This window comes from Folsomia candida, unplaced genomic scaffold, assembly GCF_002217175.1.
Source record: "Folsomia candida strain VU population unplaced genomic scaffold, ASM221717v1 Fcan01_Sc019, whole genome shotgun sequence".
In the NCBI taxonomy this organism is placed as follows: domain Eukaryota; kingdom Metazoa; phylum Arthropoda; class Collembola; order Entomobryomorpha; family Isotomidae; genus Folsomia; species Folsomia candida.
The window spans coordinates 2,309,271-2,330,033 of NW_019091211.1; the positions used below are offsets into that span (position 1 = coordinate 2,309,271).

Here is a 20,763-nt window from a genome sequence, read left to right on the forward strand (position 1 = left end):
TTAAAGTTTTACCATATCAATCAATAGCAATTTTTTTCGGACCGGTATAATTTGAATACCAAGCGGTAGCATGTTTAATAAGTATCTGCGTTGCACCAGATTTTAACACTTCAGAGAATATACAGGGTGTTAATAAAGTCCGATCCCATTTTTCCTGTAAAAAAGTGAAGGCTAGTATAAAAAAAAACTACCCGTGATACTTACAAAAAATGTTCGACATATTTACCTTAGTATTTGGTCTTGTTACCATTTACTTTAACCATGCCCTCAACTCTTTGTTTAAGGCTCTGTGCTAATTTTTCCAATGTGCCTCTGGAAATCGAATTCCATACATCTTGAACTTTTTTTTACTAGCTCTTCCCTCGTCCGGGGTTGTGGCTCTTTGTATACATTTTCCTTAAGTATGGACCACTGGTTCTTCAGGGGATTCAAATCTGGGCCGTTAGCGGCCCACACCCCCTTGCTCCAGACCGTTGAAACTTGCGTCTTGATGAGACTCAAACTCGCTTTTGCTGTATGGGCTATAGCACCATCCTGCATGAAAACTATTTTTCTTTCATTCGGAAATATTTCCTTGTTCCCCATGCTATCGAAATAGATAGGTAATATTTTTTCCATATAATGCTTTGCATTGACTGATTGGCCTTTTGGTATGATATGTAGAGGGGTCACGCAACGTGCACAAAATCCACCCGCTACCATAACTTTAAGCCGAATTTTGGGATCGCTCTTGATGGTACATCCGATTTGTTTTCTGTCCTGTAACGAACATTTTGTTGGTTCAATTTTGGATATAGTTCAATAATAGATTCGTCAGTCCAAAGGATGTGACTGCGCAATTCTTCACCAAGTCTTTTTTCACTCAAATGGGCACTTTTCTGAAGGAGTTCTTCAAATTTCAGACGGTCATCGATATATTTTTGTGACATGAGAGGTTTTTTTGGTTAGTTTGTAAGCTGTGTGACCCCACTTCGTAGTTTTCACAAATTTTTGCACGGTCACACAGTTAATTTGCTTCTTCTTCTCTTTATAGCGTTTTGAGTCATTTAACTCCCTTGCTCAATTACGTAATGAACTACCGGTTTTCTTGCAAAGTCTGTTTTTAATCATTCTTTTTGTGGTAGGTGACACCTTTCTGGGTCGCCCTGGTCGCTTTTTGTCGTGGACAAAATTTTTATTCTTCCATTTCCAAACAGTTCTGCGGCTGCAGCCCAATTTTTGCACAATTTCTGTAGGTTTAAGCCCCTGCTGATGCAATGTTTGTATCTCAACTCTAAGATGCTCATGACTTACACGTTTAGTTGTTCCTCCCATGGTAAAAATTTGAAATAAATAACTTCACTGGTTCAAAAGTTCCAGCTGAATTTGTAACAACCACGCTCCAAAAAATGCATGGGATCGGACTTTTTTAACACCCTTTATGTAGCATATTTATTTGCACCAATAATACAAAATCAATTCTTAACCTCAAATAAACTTTTGTTAGCGAAAAACTAAATTGAATCAAGTATTTAAAAATGGCCCATCCTTGCGATAACTGAACAGATGAACACGATCGAAGTCGGGATGACTGAGGTGACACTACTCTGCGTTGTCTGTTCCGTTGTTGGGGTCGTCGTTGTGACTTCGGGCGTAGTTGGAAGGGGGGTCGTCACAGTGACCTCGGGTGTAGTTGGAGGAGGGGTCGTCGTTGTCTGCTTTGGGTTGCACAATGGCAAGTCGTTCTGTCGTTTAGTCACCACCTCTTCCGGAAATGAGTAAGAGATCGAGTCCAACATTGCAATACCGCCATTTCCTCGTTCCAGGACAATGTCTAATTTCTAGAGGACACAAAATATAAAAATGGTGCAATTTTTTGGAATAATTTGTTCTATTAAATTGTTAAAAAGTTAAAAAAACAAAGTTGTTTTCAAAATAACTTCAATTAAAGGTGCTAAAATAATTTATACATTCGTGACTAAATACAGTAGCACGTTAAACTTTAGCTTATAATGGGGGTACTCATTATTAATGAGTCATTAAGAATTCGCATCGTTAGCAAAACAAAAAAGTTCGCAAAATTCGCAAAACAATTTGACAGAAAAATTCATTTGTGAACTTGGGGGCCAATATTTAGTTCGCTAGTTTGTTTTCAAACTTATGTCGCGACACGAAGATGCGAACTCTTAATGCATACCCGAATATCTAAACAAATAATTGCGAAATATAAATTTGCAAATTTGTTTAGAATTATTTGTCGTCTTAATTGTTATGAAGAAGAACTTACATATTGCTTGTACGAAGATAGGTCGAACGGGAACTCAATCCATCCCCCAAGTCTGGCAGATTTTGTGTCAATCACGGTAAAATTATTGGTGCCAGCTTCCGACACAAGTTTGACCATGATATTTCCCTCGCCTTCAACGTATCCTTTAATCGTGACGGAGTTGGGAACGATACTGGGGCTCGTGGCGTACTGAATTTTGCAAGACTGCTTCTGACACGGGGACCAATATCCGATCGCTTCTGGGGTCGGGTTGATCTCTTCCGGGATGACTTGGCAACCGATTTTGGCGAAGTCGTCGTAATCGGGGACATGCTCACAGTCGTCGAAAGGCCAGTGTTGCGGTAGCTCGTCTTCTTTAACGTCGATTGAGATTGGTGGGATGGGTTGGTTTCCTAGGTCGAATATGATCGAGTCGATCAGAACGTAGCCACCAGTAGTAGAGCCGGTCAAGTTGAAGTTTATCACCTATGGGAAGATTTTATGTTTTATTTCATGCATAAAATAAATTTGGAAAGTTCGGAATCTTAAAATTTGTAAGAATAACAAAATGTGTGCACAAAATTTAAACACAAACATGCTGATTTACTGGGTAAATTTTCAAAAAATTGTTTTTTGTTTTTGCACAAAAATATTTTGCGAAATTTTGAGAATCTAGCCAACTCTAGCAAATTAAATAAGTTGACATGCATATGTACATATTCAAGCTTGCGAGATTTATAAAACGTTGTCGCGAATACGCCAATAAAAATTTCAATGCAAAAATATGTATTTTTTTGTAAATATCTACATAAATATGCTCAGCTATCCCAAAACTTATTATGCGACATAAAAACACCAAAGTCTGCCAAAAACGGTATCCTACTCACCCCAGGACTACTCCCACCCTCCCCTTCAAGCTCAACTTCTCGATAACACCAAATCTCATCCCCCGTCTCAATTTTCCCAAAATCAATCCCATACTCTGGATCGGTCGGTGCTCCTTTTCCCCCAACGGAAATCGCACTTTCATACCCCTCCATGTACGCCGCCACCAATAACTTCTTCGGTTTGGGGAGTAAGCCCCCAAAATAGGTCAAAGTGCACGGCTCCTTGCACCCCGTCCAGAACCCAACTCTGTCCGGAGACGCCTCCTCCTTCGGCTCACGGGGGCACCCGAACACAAAAAAATCTGCATAATCCTCATTATACGGACAAGAAATGTCTAGAATGTTCCCCGTGTCGGTTGCCTTGTCGAAAACGACTTGCACACCGGAAACAACACCAATGGCGAAAAGAAGGAAGCTGATTTTCAGCATTTTGCGACAATATTTTGATTCGCAAATTTTTTGCGACTAATTTTTTTCACCTTAATCAATAGTAAGCTTAGACAAATTGTTCTGTAAAAATTTGCTTCGATTTTTTTCAATTTTTTTACAAACTTAATCAACCCGATCGGTGAACTCCGACTGGATAAGGTTACCGTTAAGCGATGACATTTCAAGTCAAACTCTCTTCCTGATAACACCTTATCCACCTTCGTCACATCGAATATGTCATCATCAATAAGCTACGTGACAAGAGAAGCAATTAACCCGTTAGGGACCAACTACACAAATATGTGTACTTTTTTGCTTTCCGTTAAGGACCAAGTACACACATTTGTGTACTATTTCCCCGTTACGTTGGGGACCAACTACACACATTTGTGTACTGCGGAAAAATTTTCAAGACCAAATACACACATGCATACAAGTCAAAATTTTATTTTACAAAATTTTAACACGAACCATTTATTTATGCACATTACCAAAAACTATATATCTGCAAAAACTACAACTGTAGTTCGCTGCAATGCATTGTAAGACTAATTTTAAATTGTTCACGCTCAGAAATAAGCGTATTTTGGAGTTTTCCAGAATAGACATGTTTTCGCCCGTGGCGGAATTTAAAATAAACTTAATTTTTAAAGAAGCAAAAAACGATAATTTTTTGAAAATTAAAAGTTTTTTTTAAATTGATTTTTTATCCCGAGTCAGGGCTTATGTACCCGTCATGTCCGTCTGTCTGTCCGTCTGTCTGTCTGTCTGGTTTGCGATAACTGCCGTAAAACTAATCCTATCGACTTGAAATTTTGCACACGTATAGTATGGGTCAAATGAGGAGTTGAGTTCGAAGATGGGTGAAATAGGTCAAGTGGTTGACCGGTGGGGGTCATCGGAGTGGGTGGGGTATTATGCACCAAAATTTCAAAATTGTGTTAGAAAGCTGAAATTTGGCATAGAGGTTGCCAATGGTTTATACAAAGTAAAATTTCAAAAATTTTCGTCTGGAGGGACCCGAGGGGGTGACCCATACCGATTTTTAAAATTGATCAAATCGAGCTGAAGTTTGGTAGAAAAGTTGGTAATAGAAGAATATTAATTAAAATAGGAACAATTTTCACATAGAGGGTAACCCATACTGTTTTTTTGTAATCTTCGGATCAAGCTGAAACTTGTTACACAGGATGGTAATTGTTACTAATAGAAGAACATGAATTTAAATTGGAAAAATCAAATTAAATTTTTTAATTTATTGATATGCATTTGCGATAAAATTTCATGCAAAAAGTCGGATTGAGTGATAAGCACAACTTGGCCTGACTCGGGCTATATCAAGTCTGCGCTGTAGGTTTTATATTTTCAGGGTAGTAATTCTGAGCAAAAATTGTGTTTAATTTTTGAAATCGCATTAAAATTCGAGAGGTTACAGCGTTTTAAAATTTCTGACTTTGGCTGATTTTTTAAATTCCACCACGGGCGAAAACATGTCCATTTTAGAAAACGAAAAAATACGGGTCCGCTTATTTCTGAGCATGAACTAACTAACTCCGGTCAAGATCAGTGAAAACCACTTGGACCTTGCTAAACTATAAAAATGTATGAATCAATAACTTAATATTATTGTAATGAACTGCAGATAATTTTTACTAATATGCATAAATAAATGCTTAATGTTAAATAAAATCATCAAAAGTTGCCGAAATAAATTCGGTCCTTTATGGTTTGCACACCCACTGTGAAATCGGTGACGTAACTACGCTTACTTTAAAATCATTTTGGTGACGTAGCTGCACTATTGGTAAAATTAAATTGGTTATGTAGCAACAACTAACTGATAAAATTCTGGTCCCCAAAGGAAAGCAAATTTCAATTATTTCGGTCACAAAGGGGTTAAGTTTTGAGATTGTGGCGTTTCTGCGGAAATGTACATATTTACTTCGCACAATGGGTACTTACTAAATAGATATATGTACAACTACCTGGAAAAAACGTATTGGACTCGACTCAATTAATTAAGCCGACCGCATTGTTCGTTGAAATCGATACCGTCATTGCATCATCAGTCAGAGGAGTTTATACGCGTCAATCAGACGGTTCGATTAATCATGCGGCTTATCGGACGAACATAAGTTTGGGATCGGTGTCACTCATCTCATGCGTGCGCTTTCACTATGCATATACGCAAATTAAGTAGTTGTTGCTTATTGCTTTATCAAAACTTGCATCCTCCCCCTATGAAATACACAATTGGAAATTTGCCTCATTAAGGTGGTCTAGAGCCGAAATTATGTACACAAAAAGATCCATCATTCGAGACTGAGTAATCCATGAAATATTTTATTGACGTGATAAAAGTTTCGTTACGTAGTTGATTAATTATAATTCTATGTTTAGATTAATCAATTATGCACATATCAAGAATGTACTTCTATTTTCCATCAAACCTTCATTGGCTGTAAATACATACATAAGTAACTTTGTATGTACATACCTACGTACATATGTATGTATGTACAAATTGATGGGCAAACAGCCAACAAACAAACAAACAGCAAAGTTTACAAATCCCACAAGTTGGGGGAATATGCATGTATGTATAAATTGGCAAGTTTTTCGAAACTTTTATAAACTTTTTGCTTATGCGATTTTTTCACAAATTTACGAGACAAATAGAAATATTTGTTTGGATATTATTCTGCACAATATTTTCTACTTATGTACATGCATAAGTTACGATGGGTGTGGCCTAAGCAGATGACGTTTAATACAGTTGATAAATAATTATTTGACTCAATTGTACGTATTTGTTCATCAAATTGTTTATATGGCATACAAACGCAATGAAGTTAAATTTAAACATGCATTTTTCGTTAAACTATAAACTAATTGTGTACATGTGTATATTTCATACACCTAACTGATCAGCCACGTCTGCGATTTCCTTCCATGCAAATGCCACATCCTTGCTTGCCGTAGCCGTCGAACATACGGCAAACCGAATGATGTACTTTCCATGCAAGTGAGACGACACGAGATGAATTTTCCCACGCCCATTTATTGCATTCAAGAACTTCCCGTTTTCCTCATTTGTTTTATCCTTAGCAATAATTTGGCATAAAAACAGATCTCATTTGATATGTGCATAAATGAAAAATTTGCATACAAATTAAATAGTATACATACCTTCATTCTGAAACAGACTAACCCCATCACAACTGGGGCAACAAGTTCAAATCGAGCGTCCTTTTCTACAAGTTTTTCAAATTCATGTGCCAGTTTCGTCTGTCCTCGGATATGTTCTTGTAACCCTTTCAAACCGTAGATTCTCATCACGAACCACAACTTTAAGGAGCGAAACCGTCTTCCGAACGGGATTTCGCGATGCTATGGGAAATTCAAATATAACAACATTCCTCAAATTAAATATTTCAAAATATGTACGTATCTCTTACCCTAAAATCTTGTATAAGACCGTTCGATGCATGTCTCAAACAGGGCGGGTCCACGTTAAACGAATCTACAATCTCTTTCGAATTTGCGATCCACAAAGCTACCAAAAAATTAATGTATTAGTGAATATTTTCGAAATAAATTTCCTCATTTGTTTTTTGGAGCTACCTGAACAATCAAAATTGACAAGGAGCCATTTATGCGGATTGAAATTAAACGAATCCGCAAATTCCACGCCGTTCATTAAGTGGCGAAACTCCTCACAAATAAAGGCTGAGCCTGCATAAGCCGCGTCGACATGGAGCCAGACGCCTTCTTCTGCACAAACCTCCCCAATTTCTGATAACTTATCGAACGCACAAGTGTTTGTTGACCCCAAGGTGGCGACAACCTGGAGATTTTCGCGATAAAAGTTTTCAAAAATCCCGCCTTTAACAAAATTTAAATACTCACATAAAATGGAATCAACCCCTTCGCCTTATCCCGCCTTATCGCAAATTTCAACGCGTCCCCCCTCATTTCGAGGATATCGTCCGTCTTGATCAAGTTCATCTTTACCCCTGCCAACAGCCCCGCCCTTTCGACGGAGGAGTGCGCCTGGTCCGACGCATAGGCGACAAGCCGCCCTAAAATCGTGGTTTCATCATACCCCGGTTTTCTATTGTTCTTACAATATTTAACCATTCTTGTCCGAGCGGTGAGCAGCGTGAGTAGATTAGCTTCACTTGCCGTACCCTAAAAATTTCATACATATTTTAAATAAGTTAATTTTCCCTCCATTTCGTCTACCTGTATCATCCCGCCCCCAACACCACGGCTCTCCACGGTTAAAAATTTATCCGGCAAGTGCACCATTTTTCCTAGCCAGTCCATCATAACGATTTCCAACTCGGTGCAGGACGGGCTTGCAATCCACGTGAAACCGACGCATCCAATCGCAGAGGATAGCATGTCCGCAACGAGGGCGGGGTACGAATTCGCGGTGGGGTAGTAGGCATGAAAATGTGGTGAATTCCAGTGCGTCACTCCCGGCATGATGACGCGTTCTATGTCCGCCATAATATTTTGCCAAGGTTCGCCCTCATCTGGGGGGCTGGAGGGGATGAGGGGACGCAAATAACCGGGCGATACGGTGGGTAGGACGCGTCTAGTTACATTTTAAAAAAAGATTGTGACATATTTTGCTAACAGAAACTTTCAAGAAATTTTAGTATTTACCGTTCCCGAATGTTGTCAGTATATTCTGTTATGTATTTCAACATTGCTTCCCCGAATTTCAAAAACGTTTCGGAATCCATTCCAAAATGTGGGTTGATTTTCAGTCTAAAAATTGTAAAAAGTTGTATGTATACAATGTCCTTTATCGAATGGTTATTCGGCGATATCACATTGTGTAAGTTGGTCATTATGCCGCCATAATTGATCAATTTGCCGTGTATTTTAATCATTTTAATTTAAAAAGTAATATACAAATTATAATCGTGTTGAACATCCAAGTTACTTAACGAGCGACAAAGGTTCCGCTATCTTTGACACATGCGGTACTGGTTAATGAAGACGTAGCTTGGTTGATACATGTGATGTGAGGCTGCTAAAAATTGCTTGTCTGGTTAAATAATGCCCATATATATGTAAATAAATAAATATGTAATACTGAGGGATTTATTTCTATAAGTCAATCTATTACTTACAAAAACAATATCAAAAAATAATATCTAGTAGGAAATCCCCGATCTTATAGTCAATTCGATTGCGAAAGTTAATAAGTAATATACACTACAAAATCTATCGTCACATATTTAGATAATATATAAACATATTCTTAATTGTACGGTCAAAAATATTATTTACTAAAAAAACGGAATTAATTGAGTATCTGTGTGTTGTATTACCGGCCACCGTATGGAACATTGGGTGGCGCTGACTGCTGATGAGCCGTAGAGCTCGGAGCCACGGCCTTATACTCGAACTTATTCCAATCAAAGTTGTAGTCATATTGATGTCCCAAGCTCCGGAACAAAACGAGGAAAAGTTTTCGAAGGTACATGTAATCTGGGGTTTCCTCAAACCGCAGGCCGCGACAGTAGTTGAAATAATAAGCAAATTCCGGTGGATACCCCTGAATCGAATAATGATACTTGTTGATAATCAAGTAAACAGAAACATTTCTCTCAATCTAAATATCAAAAAGAGATAAGATCTTATCTCATCTCACCTTGCACAGCACTTCGAAAGGCGTCGTCATTTTTTTTTCCGCTATTTTTTCATACTTCTGCTTCTTCCCGGCCGCCTTCAACCCTTGCCAGGGAAGACCACCTCTGACGAAATACATCAATAAATATCCAAGCGACTCCATGTCGTCGCGTCGACTGCAAATTTTATAAAAACAACATTAAATTTACACAAACTTAATAAGTAATTACTTAACTACCTTTGTTCAATTCCGACATGGGCATTAATCGAGGCGTAACGAGCTGTTCCAGTCAAGTTTTTATTCTCTCGGTACGAAATGTGCTGACCCATACGAGGATCGCGGTACTTCTTGGCGAGCCCAAAATCGATCAAGTATAACTATTAAATAAAGGTGCATATTGTCAGAAACGTATCATATCATGACCAATGTTTTTTTTCAATTTCGTTCCTACCCTGCTCGAATGACGGCCACCCCCCATGAGAAAATTGTCGGGTTTGATATCACGATGAATAAAGTTTTTAGAGTGAATATACTCCACCCGAGCAATCATTTGATCAGCCAACATCAATACAGTCTTCATACTGAAGCGGCGAGAACAGGTGTTAAATAATTCCTCCAAACTGGATCCAAGAAGGTCCATAACCAAAAAATTATAGTCTCCTTCTTGTCCGAACGAGCTAAATGCACAAGCAAAGCAATTATTTATTTTTCAACTGTTTCCTCCCATCAAAATGAATATTTAATCAGTATTAAGTTGATAGAAATGTTTACTGAATTCGTGGAATTCCGATTCCCCCTTGTAACGCTGTGTAGACCTTATTTTCAAAAACTAGCTGAGGGTATCGAGCCTTCTTCTTCTCTATCTTCACAGCTACCTCCTGAAAATGCACAATTAGTTATTCCAATTTTGACGACAAGCAAAAATTCCTTAATTGCCGCATCATTTAAATACATTTATACAAATTGTTGGCACTAGAAAAGTTAAACAATAGGGCTTTCTTTCTGTCGGGTGTGACCTTTTACCATTTTTATGGGAGACACCATAATAAATTGATTATAACAATCAACTCACCTCCAAGCCCTCCCTATTTATGTTGTAGGCCAAATATATGTCTCCAAAAGAGCCTGACCCAATCTTCCTCACGAGATGATATCTCCCGGCCACGACAACGACAACCTCATCTGCCCTTGAAGAAGAGGCGGGGGCCTCGACAGGAGGGGCAGCAGCAGCAGCCATCCTTGCTCCTCTTCCAGAGATTCGATAGGCCATAAAGATGACGACGAGGAGATATTCGTAAGGTGACGACGGTGACGACGGCAGCGACAAAAAAACAATAATTGCAAGGAAGAAAAAAAGGCGAGGGAGAAAACGACTTCCTGCTGCTGCCGGCATGCTTGGTTTTACCACTCAAATTCGAGAAAATTGAGACCACGCTTCCATGTAGTTAATTTACATAAATTGAATTAAGATTAAAATTATTGCTATTATAATTATCATTATTATACTATGATATAGTTTCAGATTTCTATAAAGTAGGGATGTAAATAGGTATAATTTTAAGATAACCGATAAATTTGCAAAAACTAAGCAAAATTATAAATATTCAGCCGACAAGTGAAAATCACTTTTGATCGTCGTCATCTCATCTTAATCATTATTCATAACGTTTATTTTTCGGCTAGGTACAAACATTTTAACCAATTTATTACTAAACTAAAAGACGTAATAAATAATCCTGGCTGAAAATTTAAACCGTATCGCATTTATTTGAATATGGAATATTGAAGTAAATATGTTAAGTTATGTTAAGTAAGTATTTAACTAAATAATGTTTATTTTCAACAAGAATAACACCTAAAAGTTGTTAATAAATATTATTCTACACATGCCACGATATTACCCAACATCCTCCTAGTTTAAATTATGTATACATATTTTGCATTCCGTCACACAAATGATTTCTTATTTGCCTGGAAATATTTATATATAACCGATTCAATATGTACATTAGACTGGAAATGCGTATTAAATGTAAAGGTCGAGGGACAAATACTGCCACTGCTTATTCAGCCTTAACCAGACAAGGATGCACAAAATGCTTCGTGGCTTCGATTTTTTGTGCAAGCGTGGAAACGCGTTTGTCTGGAAAGCGGGGGGTCATGCCCCCTTTTTTACGGTGCTTATGAGAATTTACCAAGATTTTCTTCACCACGTGGGCCGGAAAAAAAACACATATCGAACCCACAAAATGCTGTCCGAAATTCTCCTCCCACATTTGACCCGACATTTTTCCATCGCTGAACGGCATCACTGCCTCCTGTACCGATGGGATTCTCAAAAAGGTCGCGTTGCCCCGTGCACTTACTTTGACCTGATTTGGTTCAGAGCGATGCTGATCTTAAGCTGGGCATATGTCGCCTTACAAATTAGAGATATATACAATTTATCAGACCCACTTGCGGAAAAAATCTTCCCAGCAACGTTAACATGGCTGTATGCTGGAAGCCTCCTCTTGGGAATGGAGTGGGGCGTGGATCCTGCCAATCTGCAATTGACGAATGTTGTCTATTCGATAAAGGAGGGTCGTCGTCTAGAGGGTGAGAGTGTTTATGGTGAAATTCTAGGATTTCAATGTTGTACCACTATCCCGAAAAAATCTATCGGCTAGTGCATATTCCGCATATGGAAATTTGCGTAGAGAAATCAAAATAAAATCAAATTAAGTGCGAATACCTAAATATGACTGAACAGTTACATAGAAACTATGAATCATTTACATATGTATGCAACTAAACTAAACCAGGCTAATTAATACCTTTCAGCATCTACCCGATCAGACAAACTTTTGGAGACGCTTATCAACCTGCTATTCACCCTGATACACTTCACCGGCTACTTCGTATTCCCATTAGTAATTATCCTACGCTTGGTTCTGGTCCCATGCCAGCCACCACTTTTGGGATCACTCCTCCTTCCAAAGGACGAATGTTCGAGATGCATCTTCCAATCTGGCTCGTGCCTTCGTCTCATCTTCAGAGCGCTACTCATTATATTTGAAGTAATGCAAATGTACCACCGCGCCGTGGTCAGTACGCACGTCATGCTGATGGTACTCGTCGGAGGTATTCTCAAACTGTGGGAGGCGTCATGTCGAACTTTTGAAGCTCGGTCGACACAAATTTTGGCAGGATATCGTGATCTCCAAGTCCTTGAAGCCATTGTAAACGCAGCAATTCGGGTTAAAATATTTCCGAGGGTTTTAGCCCTATGTCCGCTCCACGAAATCTTGGCGACGTTCGCTGTCATCAAGTATTACAAGGTGCTTGGCGGGACCCCACTAATTTTCCTGGTCTTCATGGCCCTAGATTGTAAACTTGTTGACGCGATTTACTGCATCGGGGCGGGACTTGCGCATAGGAAGAGTTGCAAATATTTGTACGATGTGAAGAGCAGGGTAAAGGGCAAGGTTGGGGTGAGGATGTTGAAATCGTGTCCGACTTTGAAGGTCAGATTTGGAAATAATTTCATCGATGAAGTTACACCTTTAGTAATTCAGCACTTTTGTTCAGTTCAAACGGCCAACTTGCTTCTTTTGTCGTAGGGTACATAATTTAGATTTTTTGTAGGTTAAATCCTAATTTACATAGTTGAAAACTTTTATTGTATATATATTTACTTTGCACACATACGTGCTAAGGATGCTCAATGTGAATGTTATGTATGTATATATGTACATATGCATGTATTAACTCCCTCGCAAATTTGGTCACGGACTACGTCAACTTTTTACATACATATTTTAATAAACGCAGTAGTCACAAACTTTTTTTCGGAGAAAGGATTCGCCGGTGAATGATCGGGTCTTATAATAGGTACATACGCTACGAGAAATTCGTTCATGAATCGCTCAAGGACGACGAAAATTTAGATAGGGCGTTACCCTGTAAAACTTTTATGCACTCATCGTCAGATTAAGTTCTCAACTTCTGAATGGCGTAGAATTCTTACACCAAAACTAAAATACATACATCAATCTATGCCAGAAAAAAATGAAACGAGTCGGCATAATACATATATCAATTACAAACAAACTTGTCAAAACCAACTCCGCATGAAACAATTTCATACCATTATTTGCAACTATCCAGACGCCAAAACTAACTTTATTTGACAAACCGTCATCCGCCACACTCTCTCACTTAAATATGTATTAGAGGAAATTGACAAAATAATTGATATAGCAAATAAACTCATGAAACTGAGCAACAAAGTCAAATTCCAACCAGTCTTGTACTACAAACTTATCGAAATAATTTATGTACCAAATAATCATGAAATCGAACCTTGAATTGAGCAGCAAAGTCAGACTTCAACCCACAGTCTTATACCTACACCAAGTTGTAACTTGGCAAAATGGTGTTGTCCGAAATTTCAACCAGTGGGATTTCAACCAGTCTCATACTATTAACTTGTCGAAATGTTGTCCGAAATCATACTCCCCCATTTGACACGTCACTTTTCCATTGCACGCTTAAATCACTGTCTATTCTACGAGTGGAATCCTAAAAAGAATCGTGTCACCGAATCTGGTAAATTTGACAAGAAATGGTCGCGGGTCATGCTCTTAGTAAGCTGGGGATACGTCCTCCTGCAAATTATTGGCTTATCCATCTCCTCAGCCACTCCAGCAGAAAAGATATTCCCAGCAACCTTGACATATTTGAATATCGCATGCAGTTTCTTGGGGTTTGTGTGGAGTGCGGATTCTGCCAATGTGCAATTAATGAATATCATTTATTGGTCAGAGAAGAGGTCACGGGAAGGTCAGAAAACAATGTAATACTTATTACTGAATAATTAACGTAGGATTCTATAATTTTTTAGAGTGTCGCGGCCATGGTAAAATTTTGGCAGTAATTATCAACTTGACTTACTCACTAGCCAATTTTTCCGCTTATGTCGCATTTCCACCGGCCATAGTGGTCATGTTGGTCATCCTCCCGTGTCAGGCACCACTTTTGGGATCCCTCCTCCTTCCAAGGGACCAATGTTCGAGACCTCTATTCCAATCACTCGGAATAATGTTAATTTTCAGAGTGATAGTAATTGTAGTGGAATTTATTCAAATATACCGCCACGTAGTGATTGCTGCACATTACATTATGTATATTTTGGTATCGGGAATTCTCTATTTTTGGGAGGAAGCTATAAAGCTTCTTAGGTTTCCATACTCCATGGAGGGATACAGAGCCCTGCAAGTTTTAGAAACGATTTTAAACGCTTCAATTAGGTTCAGAATATTTCCTACGGTTTTGTTCTTAGCCCCGACAATGGAAATTTTGACGATCTGTGCATGTATCAAGTATTACGATGCGACGGATAAAATACAGCTCGTCCTTATTGCAGTGCTTGCAGTGAACGCGACAGTTTTGAACGTGTTGTACTGCACGGGGGCGGGAATTGTGTGTAGGAAAAGTGGGGAGTATTTGAGGGATATGAAGGCAAGGGTGAAAGGTAAGCTGGACAAGAAGCTGCTAAAATCGTATGCACCTCTGAAGGTCAGATTTGGCAGCAATTTCATGGACGAGTTGACACCTTTGATAATTCAGCAATTTTGCACTGCTCAGACGGCAAACTTACTGCTTTTATCGTATAAATAAAAATTATTATAAATTCGGATAAATTATAAATACTTATAAAATGCCAAAGTTGCTTTAAAGCTAGATTAGTTTCAATTGAGAAGAGAGGGTTGATTTGTAATGATGTAGATAGATATGTACGTACACGAATACATAAGCATTTTAAGAAGTTTACTTGTTCATTCATAGTTCGTTCGTATAAAGAAATCACTTGCAACTTTGGTTTAATTAAACATTCGTCACTTAATTAATTATACAGTTAATTAAATGTGGTAATCTTAACACGATTGTATACTTATATTGGGATTACTTGTATCAACACCATTGGATGTGATAAGCGTATATTTAAAATCCGAGTATAACGTTGAAAAATTCAGACTTTTCATTTTTTGACAAAAAGAAGTTCAACATCCGTTTTTAATAACTTAATTAATCAATAACTTAATTCATGCATAATGTAGAAAACCCAGACCTATAAGGCATCACTTAATGTAAATGTTGGGTCTCTATAGACGTAGGTATTAATTTCTCGGTATAAAAGTTGCTACCACTTTCTATTAAAATTATGCCGATCCATAAAAATTTTCTACCGGTACGGTAAAACTTTAATGTCCAGCTATTACTGTACTGTATTACTTACCAATACCCCTTTGGTAAAGTTATGTGTATGTATGTATATGAAAACCCCTTGGTATCATTTTAATAAAAATTACACGAGTCACCATCTGCACACCATATCAATCCATTACAACCAATATTTACTTATCTAAGCTAAGTAACGCTACATAAACAATTTCAAAATATTATATGTAACTGTCCAAACACTAAACTAACTTTATTTGACAAGTCGTCATCCTCCACGTTCCTATAATAAAATATGCATGTACATATAACACCAACTTGATGGAATAATTTATATGGGAAATAAACTCATGAAATTGAACAACAAAGCAGGACTTTAACCAGTCTTATACTATTAACTTGTCGAAATGTTGTCCGAAATCATACTCCCCCATTTGACACGTCACTTTTCCATTGCACGCTTAAATCACTGTCTATTCTACGAGTGGAATCCTAAAAAGAATCGTGTCACCGAATCTGGTAAATTTGACAAGAAATGGTCGCGGGTCATGCTCCTGATAAGCTGGGGATACGTCTTCCTGCAAATTATTGGCTTATCCATCTCCTCAGCCATTCCAGCAGAAAAGATATTCCCAGCAACCTTGACATATTTGTATATAGCATGCAGTGCCTTGGGGCTTGAGTGGGGTACGGATTCTGCCAATGTGCAATTAATGAATATCGTCTATGCGTCAGAGGAGAGGTCATGGGAAGGTGAGAGAATACCAATAATCATAACGGGATAATTAACCCTTTTAATTTATAGACTGTCGCGGGAATGGTAAAATTTTGGCGACAATCGTCAACTTGACTTACTCACTAGCAAATTTCTCCGCGTATGTTGCATTTCCACCGGGAATTGTGGTCATGTTGGCCATCCTTCCGTGTCAAGCACCACTTTTGGGATACCTCCTCTTTTGGGGGGACGAATGCTCGAGACCTCTGTTCCAATCCGATCCCGGAGTAATGTTCATTTTCCGAATGGTACTACTTCTAGTGGAATTTGTTCAAATCTGTCGCCACGTGGTGGTCGCTGCACATTACGCAATATACGTTGTGCTATCGGGAATTCTCTATTTTTGGGAGGAAACTACAAAAATTCTTAGGTTCCCGTACTCAACGGAGGGATACAGAGACCTGCAAGTTTTGGAATCGGTTTTAAACGCTTCCATTCGGTTCAGAATATTTCCCACGGTTTTGTTCTTAGCTCCGACAATGGAAATATTGGCGACATTTGCGTGCATCAAGTATCACGATGCGATGGGTGGAATGCAAATACAGCTCCTTCTTATTGTACTGCTTGCATTAAATGCGACAGTTTTGAACGTGTTGTACTGCACGGGGGCGGGAATTGTGTGTAGGAAAAGTGGGGAATATTTGAGAGATATGAAGGGAAGGGTAAAACGTAAGGTGGAAAAGAAGTTGCTGAAATCGTATGCACCTTTGAAAGTCAGATTTGGCAGCAATTTCATGGATGAGTTGACACCTTTGGTAATTCAGCAATTTTGTTCTGCTCAGACGGCAAACTTGCTGCTTTTATCGTATAAATAAAATTCTATTATGAAGTCATTGTAAATACTGATTAATTCTAAAAATTTGTAAAATTTCAATGTTTCTTAAGGGTAGGTTAGTTCCAAGTGTGAAGAAAGAAATGATTCGTTATATTTGATATACATATGTGTACACAAATTCATAAGCATTTTACAACGTTTGCTCTTAATGCATAATTCGTAACGATATCATTTACAATTTTGGGCTTAATTAAACATTCATGATCCCGCAAGTAAATACAATGTAGTAATCTTTACATTTGTGTATATTTACATAGGAATTACTTTTATCAAAGCCTTATAATGTGATAAGCGCATATTAAAATCTGAATTTAATTTTGAAAAATGTATACTTCTCGGTCTGACAAAACGAAACTAAACAAACATCCTGCTCGTGTTACTAATAATTTTGTTGGTAAATGTATACAGAAATCCAGACTTAAAGGCTCTTCGGTGTACACACAAAAGTTTTGGCGTTCCCTTGACTGACGCAGTTATTTATTTCACGGTATCAAATTTGCTACCGCTTGCTATTAAAATTACCCCGGTCTGCAAAAATTTGTAACCGATGTGGTAAAACTTTAGTACCGAACTGTTTGTTACTGCACGGTATTCCTTACGTAGTTACCAGTACCACTTTGGTAGAGTCAAATTATATGACTCTACCAAATATAGCCATACGTATGACTCATGCATACGGCTATATATGTGTTATCAAGGATATGATGTAAACCTGTACTGATTAAACACTGAAGACCCATCATAGATTTGGCAGCATTCCGAAATAACAGCAGCCTGTACATATTCATGCAATGAAAATCCTGCATCCTGCCCCACGTAAAGTAATACCATTGACTTTTTTGTGACTAATTTACATTGTACATACGCCACCCGACCACTACAGATTTTTACAACGTGCGTAGGTTGGTTACATAAATCTGTGCTAAGCTGGTCCTCTGATTCATTTGGAGAAGAGATCATCTCGCAAGTTAGATTCTGTGGGTATTACAGATTTAAATTTGTGTACAAAGTTTTTAATACAGCGCAGGAGAAATTGACTTAATTCGATTATCACACCTTTTAAAATTCTATCGGATAACACACACACCGGTAAGTTTGTTTTGAGTTTATTGCTTAAAAAACATATGTATGATTATTGGGTGTGCTCACAACAATTTCTAAATTTATCAGATGAATATGTTTTGCAAAATTTTTGCAAAACTTTTTCTTACTAATGAAGGAAGATTTGTTTTGGACAAATTTACCCAGTCCATAATTCCATAAATTGGCATGTTAGAAATCTGGTATAGTAGCACCCATATATTCATTTCTAAATATATCACAGTTGCCTGATTACAGGTGTACATTAAGCTAGTTTTTAAACGCTACGTGCAGTCTGCCCCCATTTTACTCAACGCACACAACTTATGTACATATTTATATACTTATAAATTTACAGGAATATTAGACCAAAGTATTTACCATGGGAATTGAATCGTACTCGTTCAACATTTTGGATTCCATACTCCTACCTCCCCCCGGACAAAATGGAGAAGAAGGCGAGCGAAATATGGGACAAAAGTTGGCCACTAAAGTCCTATCGCGTCTGGGCTTCTACCCCAGCCTGTTGCACAACGTCATCCTGGCGAGAACGTCAGAGAGGAATTGGTATGATCGGATTGACGAGAACGTGATACTCGGTGCCCTTCCGTTCCGTGGAATGGTGGATGAACTCAAGAGTCAAGGCGTCACTGGGGTCGTCTCGCTCAATATGGATTTCGAGTTGTGGATGTTCTCGCATGGGAAAGAGGTGATTGATTCATTTATATTTTTTAAGTCAACCTGAATAAATTTTCATATTTCTTTAACAATTTGAGGAAAATGTACACTTACGATGGAGGAATCTTTTATTTTCCACGGAGTTATTTCAAAAAATAAAGCCAAAAATTAGGAATGACATGAAACTTATCTTTCCGTTGAATAAAGTTTCATTACTTTTACAAATTAATTATTACGAATATTTCTGAGAAAAATGGCTTACAAATTTTTGTAAACTTACTCAGATCAAGGGCGTCTTTTTATTTTGCAAAAGTTTGTAAAATTATTTTACAAAACTTACGAATTTACAAAGATATCAAAGCCTGCGTTATCAATGTATTTTTCGTTCGAAAAGAATTTCGTTTAATTTTTTATCTAATTTTTACGTTATTATGTAATTAATTTTGAAAAAGTAAAGCTTTTTTGTAATCAATAAGTATAAAATTTGGTCAGAGCTTTCGTCCAACCAATTTTGTATGCTATCTTATTTACATTCATCACTATTTTTTCCAATATTTCAGGGCTGGGAAAAATTGCAGATACCATTTTTGCAGCTTGAAACCCTAGATAATTTCGAGGCCCCGAGTCAATCAAAATTAAAAGAGGGGGTCGACTTCATTATGAAATCGAACGGTACAACTTACGTACATTGTAAAGCTGGCAGGACGAGAAGTGCGACATTAGTGGCGTGTTATTTGATGCAGGTACATAAATTATTACATTCAACAATTTATTAACATGAATTACGAAATTCATGAAAATGTTTAAAATTTTGTCAGAAAAACCACTGGACACCTTCCCAAGCGATAAGCCACTTGACGGAGTGCAGACCTCATGTCTTCTTGGGCCGAGCACAACTAAAAGCGATCGACACCTACCACGAGAACAATGTATGTAGCAGCAAAACAGAAGAAAGCTCCCCTATAATTTCAGAAAGTTCGACGAAAACATAAAATGGCTAAAATATGCATAAATTTGTAAACTTTATAAATATGTATTTATTTCTTATTTAAGTAAATAACGCATGTACATCACGAAGGAAAATTAAACAAATCGTTATCCGATCAGGAACTAATCTTTGCGTTAATGAGAATATGCTTAAGTCAACCAAATTTTATCTGCTTTCACATATTTATTATACTATTATACATACATATATATTTATGTATGCCAAAACATACATACAAAATCCAAGTACTTATATGTATCTACATATGTGTAATGCTTCTACATACGTCAGGTAATCATCAATCCAATCAAAAATTTACCACGGTTTTCAGCGTAATTTACTTACATACATACATACATATGTATGTATGTATGTATTTGCATGGCCTCTCTTAACAAGAGGGTTGCACAGTAAAACTTATACTTTGTTCTACAAATTTACTTCGAGTTGCGAAATATGCGAGAAATTTCTATCCCACGTATTTAATTCCTATCTCAGGATTAATCAACCACATGCATATGCACAAGTAATGGGAATTCGCGTGACTCGTATAATACTTGGGTCTAGGGTAGCTCGTCGAAAACATGGTCGTCGAAAGAGTAACTCGTCGAGGACGAGTCGTCTGAAGGGTAACTCGTCATTTGGGCAAGTGGTCGAAAATAATACTTGTCGACAGTATTTTTCTGAATAAAATACGATTCTAAATATAAATTATAATTTTATAAATTAACATTTACATGAGAACTCTCAGCAAGAACGCCAAACCGCCTGTTCCAGGCCTCCACTGCATTATTGGTTCTGAAAATATTATCTAATACACTTTGGTGCACATTCCAGAAGAGTATTGGAAACATTAGTGGATCGTATACTATACCGATGTAGGTTTTTTGAACATAACTAAAAAACCTACAGTGCAGACTTGATATAGCCCGAGTCAGGCGTAAATCTGTTTCCAAATTAAAATTTTTTAAACT

General features: G+C 37.7%; 4 protein-coding genes across 4 annotated transcripts; 1 reads left to right on the forward strand and 3 right to left on the reverse strand.

The window, feature by feature from the left end:
* Nucleotides 1-1,389: 1,389 nt before the first annotated feature.
* Nucleotides 1,390-3,727, reverse strand: LOC110857483. Its single transcript, XM_022106071.2, has 3 exons — nucleotides 3,133-3,727; nucleotides 2,267-2,731; nucleotides 1,390-1,820 (listed from the first exon to the last, which is right to left on the reverse strand). The coding sequence occupies exons 1-3, from the start codon at nucleotides 3,559-3,561 to the stop codon at nucleotides 1,512-1,514; spliced, it is 1,203 nt and encodes a 400-aa protein (XP_021961763.1). The 5' UTR covers nucleotides 3,562-3,727; the 3' UTR covers nucleotides 1,390-1,511.
* Nucleotides 3,728-6,368: 2,641 nt separating this feature from the next.
* On the reverse strand, nucleotides 6,369-8,331 carry LOC110857513 (aromatic-L-amino-acid decarboxylase). Its single transcript, XM_022106098.2, has 7 exons — nucleotides 8,236-8,331; nucleotides 7,807-8,164; nucleotides 7,471-7,752; nucleotides 7,186-7,408; nucleotides 7,020-7,117; nucleotides 6,751-6,951; nucleotides 6,369-6,664 (listed from the first exon to the last, which is right to left on the reverse strand). Exons 1-7 carry the CDS (start codon nucleotides 8,313-8,315, stop codon nucleotides 6,473-6,475), a joined length of 1,434 nt encoding a protein of 477 aa, XP_021961790.1. The 5' UTR covers nucleotides 8,316-8,331; the 3' UTR covers nucleotides 6,369-6,472.
* A 330-nt stretch (nucleotides 8,332-8,661) lies between these two features.
* Nucleotides 8,662-10,624, reverse strand: LOC110857484 (casein kinase I). The gene is made up of 6 exons (XM_022106073.2): nucleotides 10,284-10,624; nucleotides 9,983-10,089; nucleotides 9,663-9,888; nucleotides 9,449-9,588; nucleotides 9,233-9,386; nucleotides 8,662-9,136 (listed from the first exon to the last, which is right to left on the reverse strand). The coding sequence occupies exons 1-6, from the start codon at nucleotides 10,602-10,604 to the stop codon at nucleotides 8,906-8,908; spliced, it is 1,179 nt and encodes a 392-aa protein (XP_021961765.2). The 5' UTR covers nucleotides 10,605-10,624; the 3' UTR covers nucleotides 8,662-8,905.
* A 7,320-nt stretch (nucleotides 10,625-17,944) lies between these two features.
* LOC110857647 (phosphatidylglycerophosphatase and protein-tyrosine phosphatase 1) lies at nucleotides 17,945-19,915 on the forward strand. Its single transcript, XM_022106248.2, has 4 exons — nucleotides 17,945-18,132; nucleotides 18,482-18,832; nucleotides 19,362-19,544; nucleotides 19,620-19,915. Exons 2-4 carry the CDS (start codon nucleotides 18,506-18,508, stop codon nucleotides 19,791-19,793), a joined length of 684 nt encoding a protein of 227 aa, XP_021961940.1. The 5' UTR covers nucleotides 17,945-18,132; nucleotides 18,482-18,505; the 3' UTR covers nucleotides 19,794-19,915.
* Nucleotides 19,916-20,763: the final 848 nt, after the last annotated feature.

Bases quoted from the DNA above. Each gene is read 5' to 3' on its own strand.
- LOC110857484 (XM_022106073.2), bottom strand. From the start codon at position 10,604: ATGCCGGCAGCAGCAGGAAGTCGTTTTCTCCCTCGCCTTTTTTTCTTC. The intron at 9,889-9,982 runs GTAAACATTTCT...TTGTGCATTTAG, and splicing joins ATCGGAATTCCACGAATTCA to CTCGTTCGGACAAGAAGGAG. The intron at 9,137-9,232 runs GTGAGATGAGAT...TATTCGATTCAG, and splicing joins CTTTCGAAGTGCTGTGCAAG to GGGTATCCACCGGAATTTGC.
- LOC110857483 (XM_022106071.2), bottom strand. From the start codon at position 3,561: ATGCTGAAAATCAGCTTCCTTCTTTTCGCCATTGGTGTTGTTTCCGGT. The intron at 2,732-3,132 runs GTGAGTAGGATA...ATCTTCCCATAG, and splicing joins AGGGTGGGAGTAGTCCTGGG to GTGATAAACTTCAACTTGAC. The intron at 1,821-2,266 runs GTAAGTTCTTCT...TGTGTCCTCTAG, and splicing joins TATCTTCGTACAAGCAATAT to AAATTAGACATTGTCCTGGA.
- LOC110857647 (XM_022106248.2), top strand. From the start codon at position 18,506: ATGGGAATTGAATCGTACTCGTTCAACATTTTGGATTCCATACTCCTA. The intron at 18,833-19,361 runs GTGATTGATTCA...CCAATATTTCAG, and splicing joins TGTTCTCGCATGGGAAAGAG to GGCTGGGAAAAATTGCAGAT. The intron at 19,545-19,619 runs GTACATAAATTA...AAATTTTGTCAG, and splicing joins TGGCGTGTTATTTGATGCAG to AAAAACCACTGGACACCTTC.
- LOC110857513 (XM_022106098.2), bottom strand. From the start codon at position 8,315: ATGGATTCCGAAACGTTTTTGAAATTCGGGGAAGCAATGTTGAAATAC. The intron at 8,165-8,235 runs GTAAATACTAAA...AAATGTAACTAG, and splicing joins ACTGACAACATTCGGGAACG to ACGCGTCCTACCCACCGTAT. The intron at 7,118-7,185 runs GTAGCTCCAAAA...ATTTTTTGGTAG, and splicing joins TGTCAATTTTGATTGTTCAG to CTTTGTGGATCGCAAATTCG.